This window comes from Clarias gariepinus, chromosome 16 (genome assembly GCF_024256425.1).
Source record: "Clarias gariepinus isolate MV-2021 ecotype Netherlands chromosome 16, CGAR_prim_01v2, whole genome shotgun sequence".
NCBI lineage: Eukaryota > Metazoa > Chordata > Actinopteri > Siluriformes > Clariidae > Clarias > Clarias gariepinus.
The window spans coordinates 16,371,664-16,384,799 of record NC_071115.1 but is presented as its reverse complement, the minus strand read 5'-3'; the positions used below and the strand labels follow the sequence as shown (position 1 = coordinate 16,384,799).

General features: G+C 36.5%; 1 protein-coding gene across 6 annotated transcripts in view; it reads right to left on the bottom strand.

Moving 5' to 3' along the window:
• spag9a (sperm associated antigen 9a) overlaps nucleotides 1–12,240 on the bottom strand; it is a 42,954-nt gene extending 30,714 nt beyond the window's left edge. For all 6 annotated transcript variants that reach the window (XM_053514685.1, XM_053514688.1, XM_053514687.1 and 3 more), the window contains exons 1-2: nucleotides 11,750–12,240; nucleotides 2,303–2,423 (exon numbers count right to left, since the gene is read on the bottom strand). In XM_053514685.1, coding sequence (XP_053370660.1) covers nucleotides 2,303–2,423; nucleotides 11,750–12,049 — 421 coding nt within the window. In that variant the 5' untranslated portion in view covers nucleotides 12,050–12,240. The remainder of the gene's footprint in view (nucleotides 1–2,302; nucleotides 2,424–11,749) is intronic.
• Between the last annotated feature and the right edge of the window lie 896 nt (nucleotides 12,241–13,136).

Here is a 13,136-nt window from a genome sequence, read left to right as displayed (position 1 = left end):
TGATTGCTAAGTGAGAAGTGTCGCAACCGGTGAACGTTTAATCGTATGTTTCGGTGACAAAAGTAAGGGGTTAAAAAAATGACATTAACAAATGAAGGTCATGGGATGCTTCAATCATTTTAACACCATTAATGGGATCTATGCAAACATACTACAGTTGAAGCAGTATCATTTTGTCAAAAGCACTGGGTGCAGAAGCAGTCCGAAGAAAAGGTGGAATAAAGGTAATCAAGATAAAATTTTAGAAGATCAATGACTGAGCAATTAATCAATGATTACTTAGCTTCAAGTTAGTGCCAATTCCTAAATTAACTGAGCAAAATTATAAGTAAAGAATAAAACACGATGGGGTGTGTTGTTCTGGGAAAATATACCGATAAGCCATAACATTTAACACTGAAACCATTTAGACTTAAGGTTCCCCTTGCCATCAAAACAGCTCTGATCCCTCGAGGCATGACTCCACATGACTTTTAAAGGTGTATTGTGGTTTCTGGTACTAGGTTGTTAGAAGCAGACCCCTTACTGTCCTATTCGCAGTCCCCATGCCTGCCTGGGGACCTAGATAATAGCACCCAAAATACTATCAAAGCACTTCAACACAGCCTCCGTTCTACGTATATATATATATGGCCAAATCCTGTTATCACAGGACCTTGCTGTTCGGCGACATATAGTAGGTCATTAGCAGGAGAATTTTGACTTTACAAATTACAGACATGACCGATTCACACAGGATTAAGATCACAAACAACCTCCGCAATCATTACGAATGACTAGAGGTCCCCAGATAATACTTACCCTGTGCGAATAGGGCTTAAGTCATGGAAGTTGGATTGTGGGGCCTCCATGGATTAAACTTGTTTGTCCAACACATCCCATGGACGCCCAATCAGAGTAAGATTTTGGGAATTTGAAGGCCAGATCAACAACCTTAAAGACTTTGCTTTCTAAGCCCCACACGCAGCAGGCTGTGATGCACTGAGTATTTTGATACATTCCTGTTTGAAGGTGTTGCATTGACGTTTTTCAACAATTTTGCCACGTTGTCTTTTCTGTTGGATCGGATCAGACAGACGGGCCTTCAGTCCCAAAGTTTATAGATAAGCCTTGGGGGCCCATGATCCTGTCACGAGTTTATTGGTATATAATTGATAAAAAATATTTGTCAATTCCCCTGTGCAGTGTTGTTAATGGTATGGATGATTAATTATAATTCTGTGTCTACACCACACACTCGATTATGTGCCTGTTATAGCATAACCAAAAGTTTTTTACTTTCTCTTTCAACAATTTGACAACAGTATTCAACATGACATTTGCAGAATTTTTGAGAGACATGTTCATTTTTTTAAATCACTTACAATATGTAATAGCGGCAATAAACAATCAATCCTTCACCACCCTGTTTTTGTTCTCTGTCCTATATTGTTCATGGCAATAAACCACACACTGTCATGTGACACCAGACAGTCCTCTGACATGAAGATTTAATAATTTAAAAGCTCTGACTGTTACAAAGTTCAGGCACTGGAAACTCGTTGCAGGAATGTTTAATATATGGATCCATGCAGAAGGATTTACTTTGTCAATAATTTTAGAGAAGATTTATTAACTGATTACAACCAGTTAGATTGCACTGCTGTATAACGTGTCATAACTGGCAATATTTTCATCATTTAATTTAATTCACCCCATACAAAAGAATGTTTTTCTTTTAGTATTTTGGTCCATTCACATCGACCGACAAATATTTCCCACCCTGGAGGTATATCTGTTGTTTCTGTGGCAGTTACTTAAGAGGACCAGTGTTACCCACGTGTCTAAAATATGCATGCATGGTAGTCAACGGGGCGGAACGGCATTACCTGCCAGCACAAAAGTCATTCACACACTCTGGGCAATTTGGGAACGCCAATTAGCTTAAACTGCATGTCTTTCTACTGCGTGAGGAAACCGAGTACCCAGAGGAAACCCGAATCAAACCCGGACGCTGGAGGTGCAAAGCGACAGTGCTAACAACTAAGCCACCATGCTTAGTGGCTTATATAATAAACATATGGTTATGAAATGGCTAACAATTATTTTATATCAACTTAAAAATAAAGTATCTAACAGGAAGTATAGGAAGGAAAATTAAACACAAAACAGCTGATTTTGAGTAACATTCAGTAACAACAAGTACATAAGTGACAACAAAAACAAAAATGACATAAATATTGCATTGCTCTATTACCATGCACAGCAGAAAAGGGAAGAACTGTATGTAACTGTATGAAACAGACTGAGAGAGACTTCTTACTCTGATCAGCAAAGTTCTTGAGTTTCAGCTCCAGCTGGCGTGAATGTGAGTTCATTCTCTCCACATTGTTCTGCAGGTCCTTCTTCTCCTGCTCCTGTGAGTCCTCAAACTCAATGAACTTCTGCTCATGGAGAACACAATCATAAAGATCAGGTTAAATATAATTTTTATAACCTTTTTTTTACTATATTCGTATCACAATACTATATTTAAATAATTGATGTACATATAGTTATCCCTGTAATATTACCATTTGCAATGGTCTCAGTAATATGTGAGGCTATAAAGAAAAAATAAATATAGAACAAGACAGACCAGTTTTCAGATGAAAACAAAAAACCTAATGTAATGTATTTTCCTGGGATTTCATAAAAATAAAAAGAAGCAAATGCGACAAAGTTACCAGAAGATCTCATATTCTCCAGCAAGCTCAGTAAAACCTAACAACTATTTTACTTATAGTACTGTGCAAAAGTCTTGGGCACATACAAAAATATGGCATAAGCAAAAGATGCTTTTGAAAACATTTCTATAAAAAGCAATAAAGAGCAATAAAGAGTAATAAAATAAACAATCAATATTTGGAGTGCAAACTCTGCTTAAATCAGGAGTTTTAGACACGGATTTGTGCGGCTTTATAAGAAAACAGCTGTTAGGTTTTACTGAGCTTGCTGGAGAATATGAGTTCTTTTGGTAACTTTGTCACACTCGCTTTTTTCTATTTTTATGCAAATCCCAGGAGCGTACATTAGGTTTTTTGTTTCCATCTCAAAACTGGTCTGTCTTGTACTGTACAATTTTTTTCCTTTACAGCCATGTAAATATTCTTCTGTAATGTCATTTATTTATTATATACCAGGGAATGCTGAATGATTTTGTACATAATTATGCAGACATGATAAACATTTATAACAAAATTGGTACAGCATATAATAAGGTGCCTAAGACTTTTGCACAGTACTGTATATAGTACTATAGTACTGTCTCGTTGGTAAAGAGAAATTCTTTACTGTTTAAGGGATATGCTGACCACGTGTTCTTCTCCTATGTGTACAGCTTACTTTAGGTCTCGATTATCATTTTATTCTTAAAAATACAAGTAGGGGTGCATACCAAACAGTACAGGATGCTCAAATGTGTGCGCTGTGTTGTGATCTGAGTCAACACAGTCCAACTTTGTAAAGTGCTGAAAGATTTCTACATTCATTTGGTTTAAAAGAAACAGACAGCATGTTGCTGAGGATCGCTTTAGACACAGGGAATCTGTACAGGTTTAAAAAGTTATATTAACAAGTTTATTTAAAATCAAATCAAGAACTTTTAGGAATTTTGCTATATTTGACATACAAAGCGGGAAACTTTTCACAGCTCTAGCTCTAGCTATTTCTCCAAATAAGGGCCAACAGACATACCAAAATCTAAATGTAGAGTCCAAACTGCTCGCAACACAAAGCCATTATTATTTAGTTCAAGATGGGAAAAAAAAGTGTATTCCATGAACTTGGTCACTACGAGAATCCTTTTGGCCTAACACCAAGAGGTTCTCAGCTCTGCCCATCACAACAAAGGATCATGTGATCAGGAAGCAGTGACATCCCAGAGTGTCTCACTGTGAAGAGGCTCTCCCAGATTTAGTGCTTCCAGAGACTTGGACTCAGCGAGACTGCAGGGAGGCAGGGAGCTGCGTTCTCTCTGACACTTATCACTTATCACACAGCGAACACTACAAACCGCTCTACCGCCCTAAGAGCTGAAGTGATGCAAGCAGAAGGTTCTTGTCACTATATATTCACGTTCACTTTAAGATACAGTACAATCATAAGAAAAATCATACAGACCAGATGTTACTATCAGTCTATTTGCAAAACTGTTTAATAAAAAAAAACAAAAATATATCAATAATAATATTAACACTTTATTGACACTAATAGTCAAAACATGATCATGTAAATTTTTTTGAAAATTTGAGTTTAAAGTAAGCATCAAGTCTAGAGTGTTTCATGGGACATTAAAGGTACCACTATGAGAAAGAAAAAAATCTCCCCTGAATTACTTGCCTGTCAATATTTATATGTGTGCCGTTCAAGCCAAAACAGGACTTTTGACTATTTAGAATAGGAGAACAGTTATAAGAGTTAAACACATTTATTTCTCTATATAATCCACTGCTCTACTATTGCACCTATCCGAGTGTTTTACTAGTGTTTCGATACCAATAAGGTAGAAAGTTTGATCAGACAGCCTGCTTCACATCTAAACCTCTGATCTCTCAGGAACTCCTTAAATGGCCCAAACATGTGGAAATGGCTTGAAGTGAGGTCAGGACTATATGGGGGATGTAGCAATAACACGCAGGAGAGGTTCTATAATGCGCAAATGGGATTTGTGAATGATTATTTGTACAGTTCCCACACACAGATGCGTCTCTTCTGTTCGCTTAATGTTCACAAGAATGATCTTTATTCACCAACGTCTTAAAGACACTGCAGCCGTGCTTCAAATTCAAATTCAAATTTTATTTGTCACATACACAGTCATACGCAGTACGATACGCAGTGAAATGCTTATACGACCGCCTGTGAAATTAAAATTTTTTTAAACAATTAACAAGAAATAAGAAAGAGAAATAGAAAAGAAGCAAGAAATAAATAAATAGCTTAACTATAAGAAAGTAGAACAAAAAAATAAAAAAATTCAAAAATATATAAGAAATATAAAACCTTTCTGTACAAGACAAAATAAATTAAAATGTAAATAAAAAATGGGATGAATGAAAATGTCCAGGAGTGTGCAAATGAGCATTATGTGTGCAAATGAGTCTTTAATCCTGACCATATGTCTCACCTCCCTATCTGCTCAAACAGATTCATGTTCAAAAACCAAGCCTGTCGTTGACCATTACCTCTAACTGCACTGCATAAAGCAGCATAAAGTTCTTGACCTTCTGGAGTTTCATTAATACATGTCTGATTATCACTGAAAAATGTTAAGGGAGAAAATAAGTTATTGCTCCTTTTAAGCTCCTGTTGCTCTGTTTACAACAACTTGTTAGACAATGGCATTGGTCTCAAGAAAATGGAAGTTTTTTTATGATTTGATTGTCATACTTTTTATAGTGTTTAGGTAAACCGGCAAATGCTAAATCTGTAAAATGATGAATTACTTGAAAAATATACTACAGCTTTAGCAGAAAATAGAAAAAGCTTCCATCTTCTAAAAACACATATTTTGGGAGAGTATCACTTCTTTATATATTGAGTTTACAAGCGTTTGGTGAACTACTGGACTGGAGTGTGGAACAGAAATTCAGCAGGGGAAAAAAGATTGCTTTGTATGAGAGATGGCTTCCCTTAGAATACATTTTTAGAAAGTTTTTAGTCATTCAAAACCTGTAAGTAATATAGCTGCTTATGATAAATGAAATAATAAACATCAGTTTTTAAATTTAATCAAACTGTGTACCTTAGATTTGAAGCTCTTAAAGTGTTGGAGGTTTCTTTAAGCTCACGGAAGCTCAACACTTAATTTCCAAAAAAATATAACACTATTCTTTTATCCTAATTATAAGCAAGCCAGGTTGTGACTGTTAACCACTAGCTTTTGTTGCTATGATTTCCAAATGGTTTCCATGTGACAGCCATGTAATTTTCTAAAGTCTCAATAGAGACTAAGCAGTTCTAAAATATCTTTTTTAGGCCACTAGTAAGAGTGATTATTAAATGTCCTATTTTTAAGTGGTTCCACATTCCCAATGTGCAGAATTATCTGAAGATCATTAAAGGCAACGTACTGTATGTGCTTTGTGTCCTTCACATGTTTCAATTTTATACATTTCTACACCAATAAATATGTTCACATTTGCATTCACCAAATCTCATATACAATGAATTTAATCATGTTTATTGTATTATTTATATTTTAATCATGTTTATTGTATTATATTATATTTTTATCTTCACAGCAAATGGGCAATATCCCCTTTAATTTTAGAATTAGTGCAATTTAATGGAATTCCACTAGTTTTTGTACTTTAGTGGCTTCATGTTGTTGCCTCACTGTCAATGGATTTAAAACATTTGCCGGAAAATGTTTACATTATCACCGAATAAATAATAACCAAAATATCATCCTCATTCTTGGCAATGTATTGGCATGCAGGGCCAAAGAAAAACTTTAACGTTTTGTTTTTTTTTTATAAAAAAGATAAAATCGCATTTACATAATTATTCAAACCCTTTGTTATGACACTTTTAATTGAGCTCTGCTGCATCCTACCCCATCAGTCATCCTCGCAAAGACAATTTGCCTGGAGCCCACCTGTGGCTAACTGAATTCACTGGAGCACTACTTGAGCCACCACTACACTACATATTGCATACTACAGTTAAAGATCTAGTTGGTGAAACAATTGACACTTGATGTTTATTTATGTATACTGTGTGTTGTGTTATTTTATGGTATGTGTTAGGGTATTTTTCTGTTTGCCTTTTCAGGATATTTAAGCATTTATCCTTTTTTCATTCTATGGATGGTATTTGTTTAAGCCTAACTCTTGTTCACCAACATGCCTCCATAAAATCACACAATTGTCCTTGTTTTAATATTTTTATAGGACTAAGCTAAGATCTAAATCATTAACTGTCATGCCAAACTCCAGAATTCCTGCTTCTGCTCTATTGGGAGTTCTGGAGAGACTGCGAGGACTGTGAATGAGTGAACTTGAAAGGAGTGACCTAGTAAATACCTTCAGATTGCTGAGTCACTTAAGCTGCTTATGTACAGAACACCGTGGCCACGTTAGCCTGGGCTCTCCAAAAACGAACCTGGACCATGTGGCACTCTTAGGAAATAAAAGGATAAAAACTATTTCTACTTTACGCAGCCAACAAAATAAAGCTCAAACTTGGCAACATATCCTACTATAAACTCACTAAAGGATGTAAGTTACACCATGTTCCTAATTATACAGCAGTGACCTCATCACTTCTATAAAAAGCTTCTCACTGACTTATGGGAAATTTGGAAAATGAAAAAACTAGCACTACCACTTTCATAAATTTAAAACAAAAAAGATTTAAGGTTTTATTTAATGTCAGCCAAAATAAATATTTAGCAAGACATAAAGGATGAAATCTGATCAATCTGAAAAAGTCACTGTAATTTATTGCAGTAGGCATATGATATCGATGCCCTGCCCAACCCTAACCCAACTTAGCAAAAACCTCTAGTTAAACCAGCCAGTCAAAAAGAAACATTTGGAATACTGATTCATAAATATAGATCAGTAATCTCCTTACAGGAGCTCCTCTCTAAAACACACCTGCTAACAAAATCAAACCAAGAACTCTACTAGAAAGACGAACAGTGACTAACTCCATAAAGTACAAGCAATTAAAATGTGTTCAAGCTATATACTGTATTACAATGCAGATGCACTGTCACCCTAACCAAGATAAATGATTGCTGAAGATAAATAAATAAATGAATGAATAAATGATATAAGGCCTGGCCAAAACAAAAGTCAGCATTTTTTTATTTAAATAAGCAAATACTCAAAATGTTGTTGTTAGTCTTTCGGCTGCTCCCGGCAAGGGGTCGCCACAGCGGAATACCCAGTCCGCACAACAACTTGGCACAAGTTTTACGCCGGATGCCCTTCATGATGCAACCCTCCTATTTTATCCGGGGTTGGGACTGGATGTGGGTGGGGGGTTTGGGCACTGGCTGGGAATCGAACCCGGGCCTTCCGCATGGCAGGCAAAACACCTACAACTGAGCCACCAGTGCCCTCAGGCAAATACTCAAAAAAAAAAAAAAAAATATATATATATATATATATATATATATATATATATATATATATATATATTTATATAATTACTGCACAGAATAATATGTTTCAGATGGCAGCAATTCTACTAACTAAATTCTAATAACTAGTTTCTCATTTCTTCTCAAATTTATTATTATTTTTGTTATTGTTGTTGTTGTTGCTTATTATTATACCTTGCTAATAAATAATAAGCCTAACGTCGACCATTGATTTTGTGAACTTTATTTATCAGTTTATTGTTACAAGTGAAAATACTAATAAAATACAAATAAATTTGTCTCGCATTATTTAAAAAATAAAGTACCAGAATAAATAAGAGTGTCCAGTGGCCATGTGGGGCATTCATACATTGGAACAATTCACACAGTTTTGCCTCTTTTTAGGACAAAAAAGGCACACAAAATGAAATCTAAGATATAATATGCCATCTATGATTTATATCAACTTTTTTTCTCTTAGGAGGGCTCATGCATTTATTACTTACTTTAACATTAAATCTATGTAGGAAGCAACCATTTCAAACTGTAAAGTTTATCTATAGTGATGCTATTCACCATACGTTAAAATTGGATGAAAGCTATGGAAAGCTTAATTGGAGTCTAATTAAGATAGGTCTTGTTTACTATATTGTCATTTATAACCATCAATACTCTTGTATTGTGTTAAGTATAATTTTACTTCAATAGCAAGTGCTGGTTGCATAACCTTAATAGAAATCTATGTCATTTAGTTTTAGAAGTCCTTATACACATAAACAAACTGCTTACAACTTGAAAATGTGCTGTAAAGTTGTGTGGCTATACTAGTCTTTAATAACTGCTCTACAGAGTCTTGCGTTGAGTTTTTATCTGTAGGTACCTGACAATCAGACTCGGGCTTTTGCAGAAAAAGTCACATTTTTCACTAATGTTATGTGGCAATAAAGTGAAGTCAGATGATGACCTGAATCTACTGAATGACCAGATTATAACATCAGCAGAGTTGTCTTCCCTGATGGCACACTTTCCAAGACTCTAAAACAGTGGTTCTGCGAGATGAGGAATCCTTTTCACTCATCGCTTGACCACCACTGAAAGCCCACTGAAAGTATTTGGGATGTGCCAGAGAAGACTGTATGGAGTGTTTAACTCTCATCAACAGTACAAGATTTCAGCCAAAAATTAATGAAAATTCGGATGCAGATAACTGTTGTGGGCATAATAGTGTTGAAACAACACCATGGTGAATACACAGTGTAATCAAAGCTATATGTGGTCCAATGAAATATTAGAATGTGCAAATTTTTGGCCAGTTTTGGTTTCATTACTATTTGCAACCACATTGTTTTATTTAGTACTATTGTTTTAATAATTTAATATGATCATGATGCTCACCTATAGACAGACTTTAGCTTACACTGTGTGTACTGTGTGTAGTTTTGTATTATTATTGCCTGTGAGTTACTTGTGCAGAATTGCATAATTTTAATTTTTTTTTTTTTTTTTTTTTGCAAATTGGGCAGACACCTTGATACTAATTCTGTCGAGCTAGGGAAGTAATGATTGTACACAGCTGAAAGAAAGTGAAAGTGAATTTCCATGAAATTAAATCCACATTAATCCTAAACAGCATTAAAGGCTACTCATGAATGAATGAGTTAATGTTCCTGTCCAGGGATTATCTAGAGTTTGGTTGGAATTATTAAAATTATTAAAGCTCCAGATTTTTAAGCAATTTCCACTATTCAAATTAATAGCCAAATATGATTGTTCCCCTTTAATGGTATACTCGGTGATTTTGGTGTTGATAAAGCCAGATGTTCTGACACTCACTTTAAATACTACTTCCCTTTAATTGTTTCCACTGAAACCACTGCCTCAAAATACCCACACATGCCCTGCCAATGCTTGAAAACCTAAATGCTGAAATTTAAGCTGTATTCGGATTAGGACTGAAAGTAGGATTAGCTGTATCATTTACAACTGATTATTTTTTTACTTACCTAGAGAGCCATAGAGACATTAGAGGTTATTTTAAACATTGTACTAACAGCTGCTCAAAATCCAAATATGAAAAAGAGTGCATGCCCAAACTAACCAGTGTGGGTGTTGGAACTCTTTCGACCAGTTGTCATCAATCAAAAGTAGATGAACCAAAAAGAACAGTTGAAAAAATCTGCTCCAGTAATTTTTCTGTTCCTATTTCTGCAGCAGATAAACATATTAAAAGTAGTTTAGTGACTCCAGTTGTCAAACTTAAACTAACTTAGCTTGTGTAACAGGTTTCTCTGTTTTTTTGTGGTTTATTCAATCGCATTCCTTTATATCTATTATTTTGCTGAAGAAAGGGTATCGTTTCATTTATCCTGTAGGTTACTGAAATTTATTAATTTACCCTCTATACCGCTTATCCTGTACATAAAGCCCATCCCAGGAACCTTGGGGCAGGGCGCACCCTGATGAGGCGGGGTACCAATCCATCACAGGACACCCACACACACAAACCACAGTCTTTGGACTGTGGGAGGAAACCGGAGCACCCAGAGGAACCCTACCAAGCACAGGGATGACATGCAAACTCCTATCCCAGGAGTCTTAGGGTACGAGGCCAGGTACACTTTGGACAGGGTGCTAATCCATCACAATGCACACACACACACTCTTACACTCTAACACACCCACAGCGTGGGCAATTTGGGAACGGCGATTAGCCTACTATGCATGTCTTTGGACCCGGAGGAAACCCACTAAGCACAGGTAGAACATGCACACAATACCCGAGGAGGGAATTGAACCCTTGACCCAGGAGATGCAAAGCAACAAAGCTTACTTATAAGCTATATAATAACCAGCTATAGGTATATAATAATAGCTATAAATAACCAGTAATGAGAAGTAAACATTTTAAGATGTACAGTCAGAGAAGTATGGCTTTTAACTAATCTACTGAGTCTGTGGCATTAGTCAAAAGTAGTAAAGTAAATTTTAAAACAAGAACAAGCAGTTCAACCTGTCATATTCATATTTATAGTTGGTTGTATTCTCCTGCTTTAGACTCCCTTTACTAAAGATCTATTTTGATCTGTTAATATTTTGATCAATAATTAGTAAAAATTGTAAGCAACAGCAGATATAGTGATGCTTTCCAGAATGTTTACGTGGCCTAACCAGACCCAGCTCAGCCACTCAGAGAACCCCTCTCTCTCTCTCTCTGTGCTGTCTGACAGCATAAGGAACACAATCTAGATTTAATGTCAAAATAGTAACAGCTGTCTGTCGCCACGTTCTCAGTGTTGCTAGTCGATCCCTAGACCACTGCCCTAATAAGACATCGGTGGTGCCTGTACTCCATGTGCAGCGCGGGGATGGAGAGTGCAGGAAAACAGCATGTAAACAAAGCACGTATTCTGGGGGGAAAGCGTCCAACTTCCGTTCTCTGAGAGGCCTGCGTGCATTCCCATTAATAAGGGGTTGGGAGTCTGGGGTATCACTAGGGTTTTTGTTGACTAAAGCTCAATAAACACACACAGACGCACGCGCGCGCACACACACACACGCACGTGCACAGAGCGAGCAGCAGATGTGCAGCAACAGAACAAAGCATCATCCCCGCGTTATAGGGAGCAGCGCGCTCACCTCCTCGGCGTGCTTCCTGAGCGCCTTCTCGCGCTCGTACTGCGTGATGAGCTGCTCGTTGTCCTCTTTCAGCAGTTCCAGTTCCACTTCGTGCTCCTGGTTCTCAGCGAACACCGAGTCCAGGTTCTCGAGCACGGCCACGACAAGCGGCATCAGGTCCTTCACCACGTCCTCGTCGTATTTGCCGATGAGACGCTCGAACTCGCGGTAGATGGAGCTGGCCAGGCCCGACACGCGCTCCGACATGATCGCCGACGTGCCCGGGTCGTCCTGGTACACCACTCCGTCCTCCAGCTCCATTTTCTTTCCCTTCCTGACGCAAAACAAAAGTGTGTCCTGTGTTACAGTATCCGAGACCAGCAGCTCCGATATCTCTGTGGGTGTCAACGTGGAACAGTAAAATCACAAAAGCTCCACAGTCTCTGCCTGGAAGTGACCGCCGTTTGGGCTTCTTACGTGGAATCTGCTTTTCCTCCCGTGGGCTCGTCTCACAGCAGCTGACCACACCATCGCGTGGTGACGTCACGCCCCGACAGCGCGCGCGACCTGATTTTCCAAACCAGCGTTCACCAAGGCTGTGTAGTGTCATTTAAAACAAACAAATTAATAAAATAAGTTGTTATATCCACAGCAATGATCATCTAGTACCAGTAGTACCACTACTAATACTGGTAATAATAGTTATTATTATTATTATTATTATTATTATTAAATGAAAATAAAAGTAAAAACACTTTGTTATTTTATATTATTTTATTACATATTTTATTATTCTATATTCTTATTGTTTTTATAAATTTACATTTTAATTATAATTTCTTTTATTATAATTCCCATTTGGGGTTAATAAAGTAATCTATCTATCTATCTATCTATCTATCTATCTATCTGTATGTATGTTTATATGAGGGGCATGCGGTATGTAGTAGTATTATATATCTTAATTGTGCCCGTTGACATAGTCAGAGTTAAAACATATTCTTCATAGTTACACATTTTTCCTTCATGCACCGAAGAATCACAGGAGCACTGAGTCACATGTACGCCAAAACACCGGAAATGGCTTGACTCTTGCAGAGCCAAATTTGGAGGTTGCCAGAGTTTTTACTTTAACAATGTAATTAATAGTTAATAATAATGTACAATTAAAAATACTATACTATTAGCATGTATATACAGTACTATTACTATACTGTATTACTTAATATACTTATAGTATACTTATAATATTGATACTATTTTAAAAACAATCACCATGGTTACATTACTTTTTAATTTGTTCAATACTCCCTCAATTTGATTTAATACATACAATTGTGAAACTACAAAATAAATAAACTTACAAAAAATCAAATGTTTTCTTTTAAAGTTTGTTTTTAATTCATCA